Raw genomic sequence first — 20,481 nt, 5'->3', positions numbered from 1 at the left:
TAGAAGGAGCTGGAGCAGGAACATCCTTAGAGTGCAAATGGGAATCAAAGGGCACCCAAGCTGCCTGCCTGATTAGGGATAGTAAAGGACCATTCACTTAACAGAAATTAAGGGCTGTTTAAATCTTTCTCATACTTATTCATGGAGAAAATCAGTTCCTATTTTGTCCTCTGCAAATGCAAAATAGAGTGAATTGATCTATCAAGAAGATGGTTTAGGTAAATGCATTTTCCTTTGTCCTCCCAGTGAGCTAAGAGCTCACATACAGTCATTTGCTGATACACAGGGACTTGTTAGGTTGCACTGACTTGAGAGTATGGACGGGAAATCAAGAGCAATTAACACATGGCAGTTCGGCTTAGGAGGAGACTGCCAGGATGGGTATGACAGCAGTGCAGTGATGAAAGGAGAAAGCTCAGAGAAATAATTGGGAAGGAGGAGGAAGGCTAATAGGACATGCAGAATCAAGCAGAGGGTTACAGGCAGTCACAGGCCTGGGGCTGGTTACAGGAAGAGAGCAAAAGAGAGTTTCACCCTGCTTCGTATACAATGGCTCTTCCAGGGCAAGGTAATAGATCTTTAACCACAAAGCAGGGGAAATGACCCTTAAGTCATGACCAAAAATGAACAGTGCTATGCTTGCAATAATTCAGAGGTAATATTTTGCTTATTTCTTTATTTAATGCAAGATCTCCATCAAGCTCCCAGACACACAGAGCAAAGAAGGTGAACCTTGCCAGCCTTGCAAGACTGTTGTCTACAGTCCTCTGAAAACACACAGGCCTCAGTTGCTGGAGGGTTTTGAGTGCTGTCTTAAAACAGCACTGAAGAGAGCAGAGAGCGACTCACCAACCTTTGGCTGCCTCAACTACTTCAATTTTCAGGGGATGGAGCCCATTTTCTTTCTTATGAAAGCCTAAAACCATAACATCTCTGGGAACTCCCATGTAAAAGCTACAAACTGTATCCAATACCAGGGTACCAGTTCATGTAACGCTGCACATCCAATACCAGGGTACCAGTTCATGTGACACTGCACAGTTGCCACAAACAGGACACCAAACCTAATTCCCCATCCTCATAAAATAATACAACCTACAGAGGAAATTCTGGGAGCCACTAAATTGATCACAGCACAGGTTTGCCTACAGAAACAAGCCCACAGATCAATCAGCTCAGTCCTTCACCAGCAGATCATGGCACATTCCTGCCAGCACCTTCCAGATCTTCCTGAATCCCCATTATTGGGAGAAAGACTGACAGGATCACATAGATTAAAATACCTGTGGAGCAGAAGGTGACTGGACCATACTGTACTCAAAAAACAGTTACACAGTCCAAGGTCTCTGTCTTTAAGACCCTTGGGTGAAGACTGGAAGAGAAAGCTTTATCCCCAGTCTCATCCTTGCTCTGGCAGACAGCACTGAGAGAGAGCTCTTTGACAGGAGCTGTGTCTTGGCCAGCCCACAAACCAATTTAGAGCATGTCTAAACCTCCAGAAGGCTGTGCAAGAAGAGCCCCTGAAATGCAGGCAGAAAAGGCAATTATTAATTTTCTAAATAGAAATCTGACTACTTAAGCCTCATTTAAAAGTGTGCCTGTCTCTATAATTACACAGCCTTAATTTGTTTTCTTTACTACACAATAAATAAGGTGCGCACAATTACCCTCTGCAAACACAAGGCAGTGCCTCCTGACTGGCTGAGTACGCAGCAGGCCAGGAAAGCATTTAGAGGAAATCAGTTTCTTAAGTACTTGCTTCCCAGTAAAGGGGGACCTAGGCACTGCAAATGTCAACTTGTCTTGCTCTAGGCACAACCTGCTGTTCCACAGCCAAAGGTTGGATGCTTTGGCCAGTAGGAAACAGGTCCTGTCCTCTCCTGTGCACCAATTCCTGGTGCACTGTGCAGCTGAGCTCTCCTGTGGACTTCCCAAGGCCCAATGACGACTGTGATAAAGTTACATTCTTCCCCACAAAACACTACAACCACTTCTCTTTACTATTCCTCTGTCTATTTTCAAGACACACATAGGAACTTGATATCCTCGTGACTTGTAATCCTCTATCAAAGCTCAAATTAATTGGCCAAATCATTCCAGTGTTATTAAGAGAGGGCAGGGAAAGCAAGAGCATGCAAGACTTTTTCCTCAATAAGCTGTGCTAAACACAGTGTCACAAATGTGTATTTGGGCAGTTTATATGTCTCAAATATAGGAACCATATACCCTAAACCTTTCTTATACAGCACCGAGCCAAAGACTGAGGTTTTCTGTCAACACCAAGCATCTCCTGCATAAACCTGCATTGCCTGCTAACAGTAACTTCCACAGATCTGGGCTATGAGTGTTTGGTTTTCCACAGCCTAGACCTGCTGATCTTCACATCCAGAGCATGGTCTTCTCCAGGACCACTCCTATATTAGCCAAAGAGCCATCAAATCTTCACAAAAATGGGGCCAGGAACCCACCAACACAACTTTGCCCAGCAATAAGACCTTTGTGGGGGGGACAAAAAAAACAACACTGGATGACATCCGGTTTAGATCAGACCCCCATGCATCCCCATTCAATATCCAGCCAGTACTTGTTCTGGAAGGAGTCAACTGCCTCAGCCCAGTTGCCAACAGAAGAGGTAGAAATACATTGCAGAATCCAGTGTTACATTTTGGATTCATTCCCTCTGTAGCAGTGGTAGGCTTCACAGCGCTGAAGATAACACAAGCCACGAAGCCCTAACTGTCCTCATTCAAGGAGAGCGGAGAGGCATCCAAAGCTATTTCTAGATCCACAACTCTGGCTCACAGTCACCCATTGCTACTCCACTGATTAGGTGGGCCTCAAACCCCTTAGACTTCTAAAGCTAATTTCAAACTTGATAGGATGGGCATGACCCTACCAGGCTGCACTTTGATGCCTACCACTCTGGCAGCTGAAGGAGGAAAAACCCCTTCATGGGTTTCTCTCCCCTTTCCTCCCTGACTCTGTGGTGGGGAAGGGGAAAAAAAAGCCAAGCCAAACCTCATCCAGAACCATTATCTTAAACAAACCCCCACAAATCCAAGCTCCTGCAATTAGAGCTGGGTTAAGTGATTTGTTTGTGATTGTACAGCTGGGGTCTGAAGACAAGTACATGCACTGAGGAAGGGCCAGAAATAGAAGTTGGTGGGAGAAGGCAGAGCTATCTGACCCATCTGAGAGAAGGAAACCTCGATGAAAGGCACTGGGAAAAAAATCTCACTTCAGCAGCAGGCTGGGATTTAACCCTGGATAGGGAGGGAGGAGGGGGGGAAAAAAACAACTTTTGAGTCCTCACAATTTGTACACGAGCTTCATGTGGAAAAAAAAGCCTGCTGCTGCTCACACCCAGCTTGTAGCACACTGCAAAGGTCCAGAGTCCCCACCACCTTGTGCCAGCCCTCCCTGGCAGTGAAGCCTCTCTGTCATTTATTAGACACATTTGCTGTCTTATTGACTCTAACTGCAATCATCCAAACACCCAGCAAAGGAGAATCGACACCAGGGCAGCAGAAATAAAACACAGCAGTAACTCTCTGAGCCTGAATGCTGTCCTGTGGACCCCAACCAAGAGACTGGGACACTATCCCTCGCTTTTGTCATCTACTGTACCTGGTGGCATCAGCCCAAGGCTTACAGAGTGACATTTCCGTTAATCCTTTTATCCCTGGCTCCTACATGCAGCGGCTGTGGAAAATGTCAGACCCTCAGTGAGCTGAGCTCCCCAGGAGGCAGCAGCTGTGGAGCAGCCGAGGAGGCACTTCTTGACGTGTTTGCATGGTGCCATGGCAGGAGCCTGGTGGCACCAGGCGCCTGCCAGGCTGTGCAAAGCCTCAGACACATCGTGTTCCCTCCATCAGGACAAGGGAGCCCCAGAAACAGCAGCCTGGCTGCGAGGGAGCAGCAGCTCCATGACCCAAGAGCCTCTGGGGAGCAAGAGGGAACCACCACCCCTGCAAGAACCAGGTCTCCATCACCAGGTACCCAGCATCACCATGGGGAAAATCCACCTTGCAAAAATCCACACTGCTAGGTCCCAGGAACAACATCAAAACCCACCAACAAACATTAACCAAGTAATATACTTACTTGCCTCAGGCTTCAAAAGGCAAGAAAAGAAAGATGTTAAGAACATGATCAATCTTACATAGCCCAAGCAGTAAACAAACACATATTTCATCACCACATACCAACCTTAACTCTTGACACAAGATGGATGTGGTGGGTTTTGGTTTGGTTTTGTGGTTTTTTTTTTTCATTTCAAAAGTAATCTCGAAAGACAAAAACAAACACTTCTGCAAAGAGCAGCTTCAATTGTATGTGTACACACTATCAACACATTCAGCCTCAAAACGATCGTACATGGCCTTCTAAACTCCTACAATATCCAAACTAATTTTACCAGGAATCTGATGTTATTCATTTTATCTGCTAGAAACATAAACAGCAAATGCACAATCGACAAACAACATCCCCCTCAAAAAAAAAAAAAAAAAAAAAAAAAAAAGAAAAGAAAAAAATCTCAATTGAGAGAGGTATTCATATAGAATCCTTCCCAGTAGCAACTACAGAAGACACAAAACAAACACTACAAATTAAAACAACAAAGCGCAAAAGTCAGGAAAATCCCAATGGTCAGCGTTAAGGAGGGTTTATGACGATACAATAAGCACTTCTTTAAACTCAAAAAGGCTCCATGCTTGTTCACAGTGCCCTTAACTATTCATGCCCTTTAGTACTGCAGATCTCCTATTTAGCAAATACTTTACTGTCACTTAGCAACTGCAACTGGTTTTCCAAAAAGGAAGCTTTGGGGGTTTTTCAGTTCACATCATCTCCAAGCAGACATCAAAAGACAAATCTATCCTGCTCTGCAGGTCACATCTATCTCCCTCAGCCAGGAACTTGCCTGTATTGATGGCCACATGCATCTTCAGACTCAAATGGATGTGAGTTACTGTTGTTTTTCATGGAAGAAGCCATTAACATTGGTTTCCAAAAAGCAGGGATACACTCTCCATCCAGCCCACCAGCTTGTGCCAAAGGTCAGTGGCATCTCACCAACCTCTTTTCACCTTTTAGATCTATACCAGAGCTGAGAGGGGTTTGATCTTGGACACAATCACTTTGACAAGTTATTTCAAAACACATGGAGCACCTTGCACACTGGCCTGAAATTCAGTCTTTCCTTTATCACTTTAGGAAAGCTAAGTACATATCTAGGAAAAAATCAGTGCCCTTGGCCTCAAGGATGTGAAAATCCCATAGGACACCATTCCTGCTGGATAACAATGCCCCAGCAGGTGGACACTTGTGCAATGTCCCATGATAACAGGACTCCAGCCTCTCTGGTGCAAGACATCCTTACCCCACACCCGCTGCAGACACCATTTTAAGAAGTCAATAATTGGGAACAGAGCTGGCAGCCCCACACTTCAGGATTTGTGACAGAAAAGGGCTCTTTGGTTAAAATCTAAGCAGCTGAACAGGTCCTGCATGCTGAGGCATGTAACCACCCCCTGAACTCTTCAGAAAGGGTGCACGGGTCACTGCAAGGCTGCTAACGACACAAGCACTCAGAGCAGCAAACAAAAGCCAGGGCAGTTATTAAAAACCAAAGCCCATCAGCTGCCCAGCAGGAGCTCCCCTCATCCTGCATCACAGCCCACTGCACTTCCCTGCACCTTCACTTTTCTGTCTCCTGACCTTTGCCACTTCCCCCTCTTTTTCCCCACCAGCATCCCCCTTCCCTCACTGACAGGCACTTTGGGGATCCTCTTTGGGAATCGCCTTTCCACAGGGAGCAGAAGGAAAAGGCGGCAGGAGCAGCCGGCACTCACATGTAGCGCAGGTGAGGGTTCTTGGCAAAGGCGCGTGGCTGGATATTTCGTAGTCCTGAGTTCCTGATTGTCCTGCAAAGAGATGCAGAAGGGCAGCGATGGAATCAAGGCTGATGACTGCTCTAAAACCCTGCACTCAGCACCTGAGGTGCACTGGGAGCCCTACGGTGCCCCCCCCGCCAACAGGCACATCTCTCCCCAGACAGCCTCTCTGAGTTACAAGCAAAGAAATTGGGCTTTTCATCTTCATCTGATATCAGGACAGAACAGGCTCAATACAGAGCAGGTGCTGAGCGAGATTCTCCCTCCACATCCACCAAGGCTTGCTGGAGTGGCCCGGAGCATCTCCTGTCTCTCTCTTCTCCCTCCATCTTCATGAGCAGCACCACCTGGCCCCACAGCAAACCTAATCTGCAGCACCACCACCTTCCCTCCCTCAAAAGGACAAAACCCTTCCTTATCAGAGCTGCAAGCAGAAGAGCGAGTACTTTGCATAGGGAGTGATGGACATCAAAGGGAGAATCCTTTTCCCACCCTGTTTTGAAGAAGCTGTATCAGCACTATGACCAGTGTTTATTAGTATCTGCTGCAGACAAAAGCATGCCTGACCCCCTTGCTGCTTTCCTAGGTGAGATGAGAGCAGCAGCCGGCCTGCTTACAAGGTGTGTGTTAAAAATATTACTTGCTGGGGTTTAGTTATTGAGTGCTCAGCAATGTTCACCTCTCCTCCAGCCTGCAGGCAAGTTGTACCTAATGTAAAGCTCCCAGTGAAACGCATTAGCAGAGTCTCCGATTAACCCTGAACAACGCTCTGCATCTCGCATAAGCAGCACTCAGGGCGCTCCCAGCTCCAGAAAGGGAAATGAGATTGAGTGATGTCCTCACTTGGCCAGGCTTCCCAAGTGTCTAGTAAGTCCCTTCAACCTCATGGACCTCAGTTTCCCTTCCATGATACATAAAGTCAGCCTTCCCTCGTACTCGAAGGGTTGTGCAGGGAGATGAGATTCCCTTATTGTGCAGCACTACGGTGATGACAACTGTCTTAAATGAGGACCAGCAGCCCAGCAATGGAGAATTGGTGGAGACAGCTGGAATTTCACGTTGTGGGACTGAAATGACTCAGAACAACACACAAGCCCACAACCAGCACAGCAGGGGAGAAGAGAGGTCAGGGTTGATGTGTGTTGACAGAGCTGTCAGAAGCTAGCAATCTTCCTTCTCTCAAACCCAGCAAAGACCAAAAAAGCACTTCCTCTCCATTTTGCAGAGTCTCATAGCAAAACACAGCAGAGACGGTAGCTTAAACAGGCTCCAAACATGGTAGCATGCAGACTGTGGAGGGAGGGACGCTGCAGCTCTTGGCTAGAAAGAAGGGGCTGCCCAGTGCTGTTCTCCTCCCCGACATGCAGGACATACTCACAGCCTCTGGAGTCCCGTGTACAGCTCCATGTCAACAGCGTTCAGTGTCTGCAAGTTCTTCCAGTTCTCTATGTGTCTGTCAAGAAGAAGGAAAGGCTCAGCTGTGGCATCATCACCAGATGGTCGCTCTGCCCATGCAAGGGACAACACACAGCAGGAGTGTGTCATGTCCAACCACCCAGCCCCACACCTCTTCCCACCTGCCTTCAGCCAAAACCTTGCAGATCTGGGGACTGGAGCCACTCAGGCTTCAGCACCCACACCCTCAAACACATACAGTACACGTCACACTGCCAAAATGGGTAGTTTCCCATGCTACTTTTTATTCTGTTTTTCCCATGCTATGGGAAAGACAAATAACATGATTTTACCAACAGTTGAGTGTATAACGTGCAACTGATACATTAAACATCCTTGACGAAGTCATCGCCCCTCTCTGCGCACATCGACAAAACAAAACCACAATTCACACAAATAAATGCAAATAAAACCTCTCAACAAAAAAAAACAAAAAAATTAAGAAAATGAAGAAAAAAAGGTCATGTATTTATCCAGTCTCTTATGGGAGTGAACAAACAGGGTCCTAGTTTTTGCTGGCTGGAAGTGCTGCTGGCAGGGGAACACCCAACTTAGTTTTCAAATTGTGCCTTTATTATAAATTCGTCAGTCGCCTGGGGCGCTCTGGAAGGTATGTTATAGAGAACAAAAACAGAAATAGATCTGTCACCGCAGGATCATTATTCAGTAAATATTAGAGCCAGGGGAAGTTGACAGATCGACAGCCCCAGAGAACGGGGTCCCCTGTTATCGGCAGCACAGGAGCGATGCTGGCAGCAGCGTGGCTGGGTGACTGCAGCTACAGGCTTCAGCTAAACAAGCTGCAATGCTGCATGGGGGGAAAGGAGTTCAGTCCTCATCCTTCTCCCAGATTAAAGTCGGGCACCCTCCCACCAGAAAGCACAATTTCAAGAGGGTCTTTGCTGGGGAGCAAGCAGAGGTGGTTCTCTCAGAGTGAACTGAGAGAGGGAAAAACATCTGGCTGGTCCCCTTAGACAACATGAGAAAGAAGCCCAACTTCAAAGGTTATGAACACACACCCCAAAGTTCAGATCTGCCTTGATGTAATAGTTGGCTTTGGATTTAGCCCTGGAGAGGGGAAATATTTCCAGGTGATGCGGGGTTGGTGTGACAAGCCAACACTGAGAACTATCCCATAATTTTACGATTCTAGGCAAGAAGGCTGTAGGACCCCACATGGCGGTCCAGAATGTAAGCAGAAGAGGCACGTTTGACCACTTCCAGAGCAGTCACAGGGGCCACATGTTGCTCCTCCAGCACTCGCTACACCTTGTGCTTGCACAAAACCAGATTAATTAGCATGACAGAAGTACACAGACCTATTATTTGAGACATATCCCAAACACCATCCAGCTCAGGAAAGTAAAATGCAAAGCCTGGACTAAACCTAAACATATTTCTCTACTCTCACCATGCAGATCCAAGAAAAGCAGAGACCTGCAAGAGTCACCTCTACTTTCGACATGCTCCATACTTGTCTGCATACCCAGAGGAGTTAGCATAAGGACGCAGCATTGCTCCCAACTGCATGACAGCATAAGTTATGGTTCATCCTCAATGACCTGCTCATTGGCTTGGATTGCCTGTGTCCCAGACAGAATGAGAAACAGGACAATGATTACAGCCATTTCATATTCCCTGCCAACATCTGAGGCCCCTGCAAGCACTTGCAGAACAAAACACAGACTGGGAGGAGTCGGTCAAGAGACCCGACAGCTCACTGAAACCCTTCTGAGACATGGCAGGACTGCAAGTTCAGGTCCTGGGCCATGAGACTGCAGGACTGAGCAAGGTTAGAAACATAAGTTGAAGGCATTTCCTATCTGCAACTCCTATGTATCAAAAGAGAGGGTCATCTAAGAGAAAAAAATAAAGCTGGGGGAGAAGCAGGAGTGGGATGATGTGGGTTTACCACCAGGGCATGCTGAAGCTACAGCATCCAAGCAATGACCTTCATGGAGGGATGGAGCAGCCCTGAGCCAGAAGTTATGGAGCAACCACAGCTGGGAAAGAGGCAGCGGCCAGATTGGCTCTTGTTTTATTGATTGTGTTTGCTAAAAAAAGTCACAGTTATTTTTGACCTGACACTCGAAGCCATGTGGACAGCATTCTAGAAGAGGCAGAGAAACCTGAACTTGTTCCCAGTGACATGCATGGGGCATGACTTTCTGATAACTTAGTACAGAGGTCTTGGGGGGTTCCCTACAGCCAAGCCCTCCCAGAAGTGACATTACACTAGATTGTAAATACAACTCAACCCCCTGTGTTGTAGCCTCCCAAACAAAGCCCATGAGCTTCCTGAGCCAGATATGCTTTGGTACATCATTTATCACAGGCACACAACACCCAGAAAGGGAGAGACAAGAGAAGCAACAGTGAAAATAAATATATATTCATGTACTCTTATGTGCAGGATAATCACCCAGCCCAGCAACTGCTTTACATAGAGGGCAATACAGGGAAATAGCATCATCTTGAATTAGGTGCACAGGTCAGGCAGGGGACTTTGTGTCCTTTAAGCTACACAGACATTTCCCTTCTCAGGGACTCCAAGAAATGGTTCTTCCCATTTTTTCCTCTGATTTTTCAACTTCACAGGAATTGCACCCTTGCTCCTAGAAGTGACAAATCAGTCTTGGTTAATAGGCATCTCAAAGATACACCAGGAAAACCATTTTCTTTGGTTTCCTTTTGTTTTGGAAAGAAAAGTATAACTTTGCAATGGCTGGGTTTGCCTCAATCCACTTTAAAAACAAAACAGAAATGCATCTTATTCTGAAGCTCAAGGAATCAAGCTGTGATTGCAAAATTGGCCATGGTTGCACAGGAAAGCAAACGAACCAAGCAAAGAAACTCCACCCCTAAAAATAAGTCTCTCCTCATGTCCTTTAGTACCTTAACTAGCTCCCTCTTTTTTCCTTCCAGGATTTTACTTGCCCTAGAAATACTATATCCTCCCAATTGCTGCCCAAGACTGAGACCTTCTTCTCTGCCTCAGTTCATTAACCCGGCAGGAATACAGGTGCTGGGTTCATCCCAAATACAGATGTGACAACTCCCAGCCCTGCCCTGGTCCCTGCAATCAGGCATGTGAATTACAGCCAGTGGGTTACTCCCCCCTCCCCACAAACGTCTCTAAATATATATTCCTGTGGCATTCCTCAGTTATTACTAAGGTAAGCTGCTCTTCTGCAAGACGCAATAACTTCAAGACCAATACCATACTTCACAAATACTGAAGTGCTCACCATGTACGCATCTACCTGGCCTCATTTCCAACTTCTAATCAAGACCATGTGAGATACATTGCTAACGTGGATGAAATTGTGGGTTTTGTGGGGGTTTTTTGCTTTGTTTTTTTGTTTTGTTTTTTGGGGAGGGGGCAGGCAGGGGGAGTGTAAGGATTAGGTTGTTTAAGTACTTGCTTCCTTTTCATACTTCTTGTCTGCTTGGAGTATCCTGCTGGTCCAGGTCTCCTCACACCAGAGACCTGTTGTTGTTCCACAACTTCTACAACCAAAGTCCACCTTAGCAGTAGCTCAGGCTTTGCCCTCCCAACTCCCACTGAAACAATGCACCAGAACTCCCCTGCTCTTCTCATTTCTGACCCAAATGCACTCAGAAGCATTATACATCTATTTTCTCTCGTGTCAAAACTGTCTTTGCTCAGGCAGCTCTTTTCCTTTCCTGGCATTTCCTCCTCCCTCCTTTCCAAGCAAGAGCAAGACCCACCCTACTGTCATTTTTAAGTTACGTGAGCCAGCTCTTCTAAGGCTGCACGTCTGTACCAAGCAGTGAAGTGCAAGGCAAATTGTCTCAAGTGCTTTGAAGAGATACTAACTCAAGTCCAAGAAGTGATATAGATATATTGCTCAGGCAGAGTCCTGGTAGCAAGGTTATTTTGCTCCTGGTTTCAGACTCAGCATAATTGACGCTCATGTTTGGTGACCTACGCAAGAAGGACCATTGTGATAGACACTGTGATAGCAAATGGCCTTCTATGTTTTCTTCATCAGCCTATTTACATCTCTCTTGTTTGAAAAAGAGTAACCAAAACCACAGATCAGTCTCCAGGAGATATCACTTCGATAACAACACAAGCAACTCTCCAGTTACACTGGAAGCGTCCTAACTTGTGGGTCATCCTGGCCTTTCTCATAGCCCCATCAGCCTGGAGGCTTGTTTTCACCCCATAATTAAGCATTGCACCAAGCACTTCTAACCACCAGGTCATTTCCAGCTGACCTGATTTCCTAACTGGCAGCAAAAGCCCTGTAACACCCACATGTGCATTTATCTCACTTTCGCTTTACAGGCTCTCTTGGTTTTGCTGCTGCAGCTCTTCCCCTCGGCCATCCTTACCCCACTTTGTGATCCCACAGGCCCAGCAGCAAAGCCCATGAGCAAGCCCCTGCCTTTCATGTCAGTGTCCTCAACAAAAGGAGGAGCAAACATAACCTCTGAGGTTCCTTGGAGGTGATCTCTTTCAATACCTCACACCACTTCTCCATTATCCAACACTTCACCTACAACAGTTGGGCTATATACCACGCTTACAATGTAATGTAGCATCATATTAACCTCTCACCACAAAGTCACCAAGTTTAGGTTTCAGCTGGTCTCCAGAAATGCAAGGACCTCACCTCACTTGCTGGAAGGAGACTGGTAGCCACCAACCCCATGGGAACAGCATTTCTCTTCATTCCCAGATGGACACCATGCAAGGAGGTGTTTGACGAGACAGGCTGGTGTCACCTTCTGGAGACCACACAGCTCCACATGCTGCCCTTCCAGCCCAGGTCCAATGCAGCAATGAGACCAGAATATCCACTGGGATTCAAACACAGGCTCATTTTGTCCCGCATGCATGAGCCAGAGGTGAAAAACTGCCTCTTATGCCAATTTACCAAGTAATTAGCTTGAGGCTACTCAATGTGTCTGGCCTTCCTTCACCCTCTTCACACAACAAGGATAATATTTATCTAATCTCAGCTTTCCAAGCACTGTGGTCAATAGCTAAAAAAGGCACTCGATAAGCACCAAGTATTATATAGCATGTAAACACACATGCTACCCAAATCCATATCTAGCCCAGGCTGGAGGGGAGAGGCTTTTCACCAGGATGCCATCAACTCCAGTCACTGTAGGAGCAGATGTTGGATGCCACGCTGTGCAAGTGCCACTGCTTGTGTTTGGATACCGGGCAGTGAATAAATTGTGAACTAGCAAACAGGCAACAGCCCAACACACACAATTTTATATATCTAGAATACATATATATATATATATATCTAGAATACATATATATATATAGGAAAGACAAGCAGAACATTTGACTCCTCTTTCTTGCAAGGCAACAGGAAAATTGATTCGTCATCCAGGCATATTATACCTCGCAATCCAGACAGAAGCATTAGCTTTCAATTACCTGATACATTTAGCATTACAAACACACCTCTTGGCACACCAGCTCCAGACCACGCAAATATGAATTTGATTGCAGGGGTGGAAAAGGGGGAAGACATCTCTTAAAACCCTGGACCAGTAAGACCTGTCGCCTCCAGGCAAAGGTGCTGCAGATGTTGATGGGAAGCCCTGGAGGCCAGAAAACCCATGGTACTGGTGCAGGTCCCACACCCCAGGGCAAAGCACAGCCACAGCATGTACTGCTGGATCCTTTTATCCATCCCTCACATCCCACGCAAGGCTGAGGAAGTCATAAAGGAATCAGCCATCTTTCACAGTATTATAAGGCACTTATCACATCCATTTAATAACCAGAGGCACGAAGAACTTGATTCCCTCAATATGGAAGTTATAAAAGTGAATTGGTAACTGAGCACTAAAGGCAAGTGCACCTGAATAAAGACTTATGAGGGCAATATTTTCCCCATTTAAAGCGTGGGTTTTCCCTTCCTGAAAACACACAGAAAAGTCACCCAGTGGTGGGTAACTTTGCATCAATAAGGATAATTTGAGGTCACTGGGAAAAGGAGGGGGAGAAAGCAAATCCAGCTTTGTAGAAACAATTATGAGCATAACCCCACAGTGTAATTGTGATTCGTCAAGGTAACAATCATAAAACAACCCATTGCAACACAGCTCCCTCTGCACTAGCAGATGTGCTCCTCTTGCTAAGGCCATGTAGGGGTACATGGGTGCTGCAGAGGATGCAAGGGGGATGCACCCAGTCTCCATCCAGTCACATCCAACCTAACAATCCAAAACGAGTCTTTCCAGAAAGGCTGTGCAAAGGAAAAAGCCTCCAATCCCCAGAGCTGGGAGGGCATGGGAATGATAGAGCCCTACGCAAGCCACCACAGCGCTGTGTCTCAGTCTTCCTGGAGAAACCCAGCTGCTACACACAAGCAACTCACGGGACATGAGGCATTCAGAGGAGAGGACTCCCCTACAGGACACCATTCAAATGAGTCCAGACAAGCTTCACACTCACCCCAACAGCATCTGCCTGGCCCCAGGCCAGCCAGGAACAACCATTAGGTGCAGAAGAGCTGCTACAGCTGTGCTGCCTAACAAGACTGCCACTTAAAGACACCCTACTGTGGAAGATACCCTGAGAAACAGCTTTAAGCTCTGCTGAACACATGTTTTTTCCAGGGACTCCAATTAAGCCATGCTGCCTGGCACCCATAAGGACACATAGCTGTATCTAAAGGAGGGAAGGAAAGTACATTCATTTAAAAAACAGATGGTAGTGCCAACATGACCAGGACCTCACCCTTTGCTTTTGTCCCCAGGGACAAGACCCTCTAAGGCACAGGGTGCACTGAGCGTCATGTCTGTGCATTCACTCATTTTCCCTCCACAAGCCTCCAGCTCACCTGAGTACACCCTCCACATCCTGCACCGGCTCTGAATGGTAACTTATGAGCAGAGACCATCTCTTCCAGGGACAATGTGTCAGTATTACTAGAGGACAGCAAGATGCCAAGACCTAGCACGGACAGACAGCTGTAGCACGCAGGAGGCAGTATGTTCCCATTATCACATGCTACATCACGGTTTTCCTGTGCAGGAAGAGTTACGCCCCATCACTTGCTTTCAGAAAGGAAGAAAAAAAGGCAGTGGGATGGCAGAGCTGAAGAATTGCTGCGGGCAGCAGTGTAACTGCCTTCACCACAAATACCCCCCTTAATATGCCGTCAGTAGTACTCAGCTAGTGCTGGGAGAAAGCAGCCTTGGGGTCCCAGGCAATAAGTGAGGTGTCCAAAATCATTCACATGCTGAAGAAACGTCATTTATCAGAGATGAGCAACAGGGCAAAAGCTTCAGGAGGAAATTCCCAAGGACAGCAGCATCTCCTGCACAGGGAGCAGGGTTAGCGGGACAGTGTCTCTGAACCCTTCTGTCTACAGGCTGGGCTCTTGGCTCAGACCAAGCTCCCTGCCCACCACCTCAGCACCTCTCAGCAGCTGCAGGCTCTCTCCCCATATCTTTTTTTATTGCCTATCACCGTCTGACCCCTGCAGAGTTTCAGACACCACCTGAAGTGATAGAGCACAAGACAGGACAAGCAGTTTAGTCCTGCAGGTATGGGCATAGATACATGAATGCAACCACCTTGGGATGAAGCATAGGTAAGAGCGAGAGCCCATTCTTTATCTGCAGCATCAGCTGTAGCTCACTCCCCTTTTCCTCTGGGTGGCAGACTCAAAAATTATATTATTTCCATAAAAGGGTATTTCTTTCATTACTTTCTGGGAGGAGAGCCTGCAAAACCAGTCCTCTCTGCCCAGAGAGGTGCTTCCCAATGGATCTGGGGTACGGGGAGCAGAGGCTTCTGTTCAGGACCACTAACATCAGCCTACACTGTCTAATAACACCACATCTCTGAAACAGCTGTGCAGCTGGCTGGGATGAGAGGGCAATCCAAGGGCAGGAAAAACAATTTCCCTGGGAGTTTTACACCAAGCACAAACCTCAAGGTGAGGCAGCACTCCTTGCTTTACAGGAAGCAAGAGACCAAAAAAAATTCCCATTTTTAGGCAGCTCCCCAGGCACCTGTCACACCAAAGTTAAGGATGCTTTTATCCATAGGACTTCATATGCAGCGAGAGCCAGCAGCGTGCAGCATTTTGTGGTCTTTAAAGATCAAATGGCATTTTATAGAGGAAGCAGCACCCTGGTCAAAATCAGCTTCAGTAATCATATTCTGCCTTATTAAACCCTCCCTGCAACTTCAAACCAGAGGTCAGATTCCCTCACATTCCCATCTCTGAACAGGTCCAGGGCTTTTTAGAAATGTATATATATGTATGAATTAATACAAGCAGACAGAGCTGCCAAGCTCTGCTCTAAAGGCAGCTGAGATTCTCTCCTGGAGAGCACAGTGCCTACACACATTAGCAAGACAAGAAGATGTACTAAAGGTACAGGATCACTAGAGTTCAGCTTGGCAGGAGTAACTCTTGGTACAGAACAGTGCCAAAGAGTGTGTGGTGGAAAGGAGCCCCTCGAAAAGGTACAGGGCCTTGGTGATGGGCAAGACAATATCCCGATATACTCTATTAGCTCAGCTGGGACCCAGAGGGGTGCTCTGCCAGCCACATGCATGCATTGCATTTCATGCTGTGCTTGAAGACAGGAAAATGGATGGAGGAGGAAAAAGAGGAAATAAAATCTCCCACAAACTGGGTCTTACTGTGGTATACAGCTCTAGGAATGAGGACACAGGAGTGAGAGTCCAGCAAGAGCAGACACAAGAGCCGGGTATGGGGCTGTGGTCCTTAATCCAGACCCGCCACCTTTCCTGGCCCTGCCCGCTGCCACCCACCCACACAAACCCACAAGCACGCTTTCTAAAACCACAGCCTCCACAGGAGTCTAAATTCCAGAAGCTTTATACATCCACATCAGCTTCATCTCAAATCCCATTCCAATGTAGCTGCACATTTTTGGGCAGATCCTTCCCATTGTTCCCATGCCTGGATCCCAAAAGTGGCACAGAAATCAAAGCTTGGAGCTGCAAACTGCAGGTGCCAAAGGGTCACTCTGCTTCAGCACGGTTATAGCTATTTAGTGGCTGAACTCAGCACCCTCCTTCAGCCCCTATCCTATTTTATCCTACTCCACCCCCTTAGCACAGCTCATCCCATTTTCCAGCTTTCCCACATGCCAAACAACAGGAAAGCTGCTGCCTGAGCAAGTGAAGGGAGAGCAAATCTTGCTTGGACTCTTATCCCGCTCCCACGAACCACTTGTTTTCCCAAACGGGTCCCAAGGAGCCTGAACTTTGATCCTCCAGCATTTTGGCTCCTCAGATGTTTATGGAGCTCAAACAAGCGGGCAGCAATGCCCAGCTGGGCTGGCTGCAGGCCAAGCTCCCAGCCGCTCTGCTCAGGATGGCCAAAGGCAGAGCAGCTCCAACCTGCAAGAAGATCATCCATGCCCTCCGTTACCTTCACAGCACCTCAGGTCTGCCTGCCCAGCCTGCCAGCTGCTCCCTGTAAAGCCAAAAGACTTGGCAAGCTCCCCATGGAGTTTACTTTGAACCAACTGCCATGAATGCCCCAGGTTTGTATCTGCATTGCAAATAAATCACAGCCAGTTTTGCCCACCCTCCCCAACAGCAATGGAGGGGCTCCTCCATCACCCAGTCCCCTTCTGCCCAGCCAGGAAAAAAACACCCCTTTTCCCCCACCCCCTCAGCTTTTCCAACACACTCAGGAGTAAGGAGATGTACACATTAAGACAAGGTGACTCAGAGCTCTAGGCTTCCCAGGATAGCAGATATTTTGTGGGAATTCAGCTGGCTCCAAAAAGGAAAAGATAACCAGCACACCTATAAACATGACACAGGCAGGAGGTGGCAGGGAAGGAAAGAAAGGAGAGTAGGGAGGAAACAGACACTTTAAAAGCTCCTCTCCCAGCGCTCTACTTTGTTCATATAAACACGAAAAAAAAAATCCCCTTGCAAAAATGTTATAGGAGAAGATACTCTGACAGTCAGAGATGCTGCTAACCGGGTTGTTGTGTTTGAGCTTATCCAGATACGTAAACAGCAAATCTGGAGACTGTTTCCATCTTGTATCACAGCTCAGTCTGCCATTCCTCTAGATAAAGGAATAACTGAATTATGCTCACCCAGCACCTCAACAGAGAGCAGCACTCACAGCCAGGGCTTGCCAGATCTCCAAAACCAGCCGCCCTAACCAAGCCCCTGCTCCTGAAAACAAGCCTCTTATCTCTGAAGCATCCCCAAGAGGCTGGCATTAAACTGACAGGTATAAAGTCTCACAGGAGCATTTGAGGGATCCAGAGGTCCTGCTTGGTTGTAATTGCGGAGAGGCAGCGAGCAAGGAAGGCAGGCTGCACCTCCTGACAGGGCCTGCCCTTTCACCACTTGGGCTGAAGATGGATTTAATGGAACACATGCCTTTTTGGCATTGATTAAGGTCATGGAGCAATTTCAAAGCCAGAAAGCAGATCATTGGACAAAGTCCTTCCAGTGAGATTTTTTTTGTATTGTTATTGCTGGATTTTTTAATTTTTTTTTTTTTTTGCAAATAATAACTCCAACTTTGTTTCTACTCCTGGACAGCTGGAGAGCCAGGAGAGTCCCAGTACCAGCCCAACCTCAGAGCAAATTATGTGAGCCGGGAGGGTTATCAGCAAAAGGGAAGCTCATTCTGCACAAAGAATACGGACATTGTCTGCTGCCAGCCCCGGGCAGCCCTCCGGGGAGCGAGCTGGCTCACTCGCAGCCTGCGGCAGCTGGGGCCCGAGAGCCCGCACCGTGTGCCAGGCTGGGGCTTACTGAGGACGGCAGCTGGCAGGGGACAGCCCTCCTGCACAGCAGCTCCTTTGCCCTCTGTGCATATTACAATGGGACAGAGAAGAGCTCTCTTCGTGGTCCCTCTTCCTCTGCAGCAGGAGGCCTGGGATCAGGTCTCACCAACCTGCACAGTTGGCCTTTGCACACAGGTTCCTCACACCAGCCTTGCACTGAGCTTTACAGGATGCCCATCAGCCCCTGAGTCACCTTCAAGCTCACCAGGTGGCCAGCAGACTTGACCAAAACCCTACTGGTGGCCCTCAAACCCACACCACCATCAAACCACAGATAAGCCCCAACAGCAGTGGGTCAAGCCACTCTCTGATCTCTGCTGCAACACCAAGATTCAGATCTCTGGAACCAGACACACAGCGTCACTGTGCCAGGCTTGTGCACGCATTCCCACAGCTTTCTGCCCCAGAAGCATCATTTACACCCTTCTAGCTGTTCTCCTGGCTACCAGCAATAGCAGGAGACGACGGAGAAGGAAGCAGGATGAGGATGAAGGGGAAGGCAGAGCTCAGGGCCAAAGCAGCCCTGGGAAGCTTCGGGGCCACAAGCCACCCTTCCCTCCCCCAGGGCTCTGGACCCTGCAGGAAAGCAGTGACAGATAAAAGGCATCCCCAGCTGCCACCTGAGCTGACCCAGCTCCCAGTACCGCTGGAACCTCCTCACCTGCAGTGAGCACAGTGACACCACCAGCTTGAGAATCATCAGCAGCTGCAGCATCTTCCATAGCCCCCTCAAGAGCTGCAGCACATGCCCCTTCCATGCAGCACAGCCACGCATGTTCCTGCCCCTTCCCCAGCCCCAAACCCCCATGAGAGCATCCCAGCCTTCCCAAGCAGCATGATGCCAGCACCAGCTCTAGTTTCCATATTTTGCATGGCAAAAGCATCAGGGCTGCCTGTGGGATGCCCAGCCAGGAGGTCCCAAACAGATACACCAAACCAGGGAACTTCTCCCCTTAAGACCCCACACACTGACCAATAGCTTCTGCCCAAGACTGTTTTCAGCTGGATTGGTTTTGGTTTTTCACATTTTTCCCATATCTCCCCTTTGAAAAAGCCCGTAGTTGCTATGGAAATACTCTCATCAGTATGGGTGGAGCGTAGCAGTACTAGCCAAAATTCCCTGTGGCACCCAGTTAACACCAGTGTCTAGAAAATAGCAGCGCTGGAGGTTATCCCAAGCTGCACAGGGGATACCCGAAGCTTAAAGCAGTGCTTAGCACCAATGGGTGAGTGAGACCCATCTGGGAATCAAGGGCAGGACCCAAAATTCACCCAGGTACAAACCAGGTTAAAAAAAAAATAAAAATAAAAATATTAATCAAAACATCCTCACACTAACAGCTAAGAGTGCTACAAACAGCAAAAAGCCACTGTCTCCCTCAGCTATATCTTTGCCAGGAGCAGGAGGTGGCCACAGACAAGGGTGGCAGGAGCCAATTCCTTGCTGAAAACACTTGTGGGGTCTTTGCAGATGAGGGATCATCCTTCACTACTCAAGCTTGGAACAAGGTCTCCAGACACCCAAGACAAGCCAGGTGGGAAATGGAGCTTCTCCACAGGAGCAGACAGAAGGACAGCAGTGCTCAGTGCACACAGAGGTGCTACTGCAGTGCTGGCAGGGGTAGCACGTCTGTCATTAACAGCGGATTCAGGATGTTAGGGACCCCCATCTCCATCACCCCACCCAGCTGGGAGAGAGGGAGGGTGTGATACCCTGCCAACAGCACGGACACCTCCTGCCTCCGGCCATGCTCAGTAGCTGTATTCAAGCTGTTAGTAACCAGCTGCAGCCCATGACAAATGGCAGCTCCCATAGCAATGGCAGCAGGAGGCTCTCCCAGCAGCAGGATGCTAATGAAGATCCCTGCCACTACTGAGGGCTGTCCCCAGCCATTCCCAACCTGAGGTCACTTCACAAATGGCAGTTTAACCCTGATGCAACCTGGCACCACAGCAGTGAGGTTCTGAGTTCCGCAGTAGACAGACCATTCACCAAACCATTGTCACCACTCACCACGGACCACCACACATGAAACTCCTTTCACAGCATTACTGCATGCTTGGCAATGAGCAGGCTACAGATGTTTCTCCAAGCATTTGTCTCCTGGAGCAGGGATTTTCCCACATTCAATGCTGATGCCACCATGTAGATCTCACCAAGCTTCACCATCCTCCCTCACCAGCTCTACACGAAGCCACTGGGGCTGTCACACAGCACATCCCACCCCCAGTCCTGCCTGCAAAGGGGGAAGCATTTGGGCAGTACCACCATGACACCATGAGGCACTATGGCACATCCACTGGGCTGGCATGTTACTGG

At 48.0% G+C, this 20,481-nt stretch overlaps 1 protein-coding gene across 6 annotated transcripts in view; it reads right to left on the bottom strand.

Annotated features, from left to right (window-relative positions):
• NTRK3 (neurotrophic receptor tyrosine kinase 3) overlaps positions 1–20,481 on the bottom strand; it is a 209,039-nt gene that overhangs the window by 169,234 nt on the left and 19,324 nt on the right. For all 6 annotated transcript variants that reach the window (XM_065076578.1, XM_065076575.1, XM_065076576.1 and 3 more), the window contains 2 exons: positions 7,276–7,350; positions 5,856–5,927 (listed from right to left, as the gene is read on the bottom strand). In XM_065076578.1, the coding sequence (XP_064932650.1) occupies positions 5,856–5,927; positions 7,276–7,304 (101 nt within the window). In that variant the 5' untranslated portion in view covers positions 7,305–7,350. The remainder of the gene's footprint in view (positions 1–5,855; positions 5,928–7,275; positions 7,351–20,481) is intronic.

This window comes from Columba livia, chromosome 11 (assembly GCF_036013475.1).
Source record: "Columba livia isolate bColLiv1 breed racing homer chromosome 11, bColLiv1.pat.W.v2, whole genome shotgun sequence".
Lineage (NCBI taxonomy): Eukaryota > Metazoa > Chordata > Aves > Columbiformes > Columbidae > Columba > Columba livia.
Note: the sequence above shows the minus strand (reverse complement) of the source record. Positions and strands in the feature narration are given on the sequence as shown.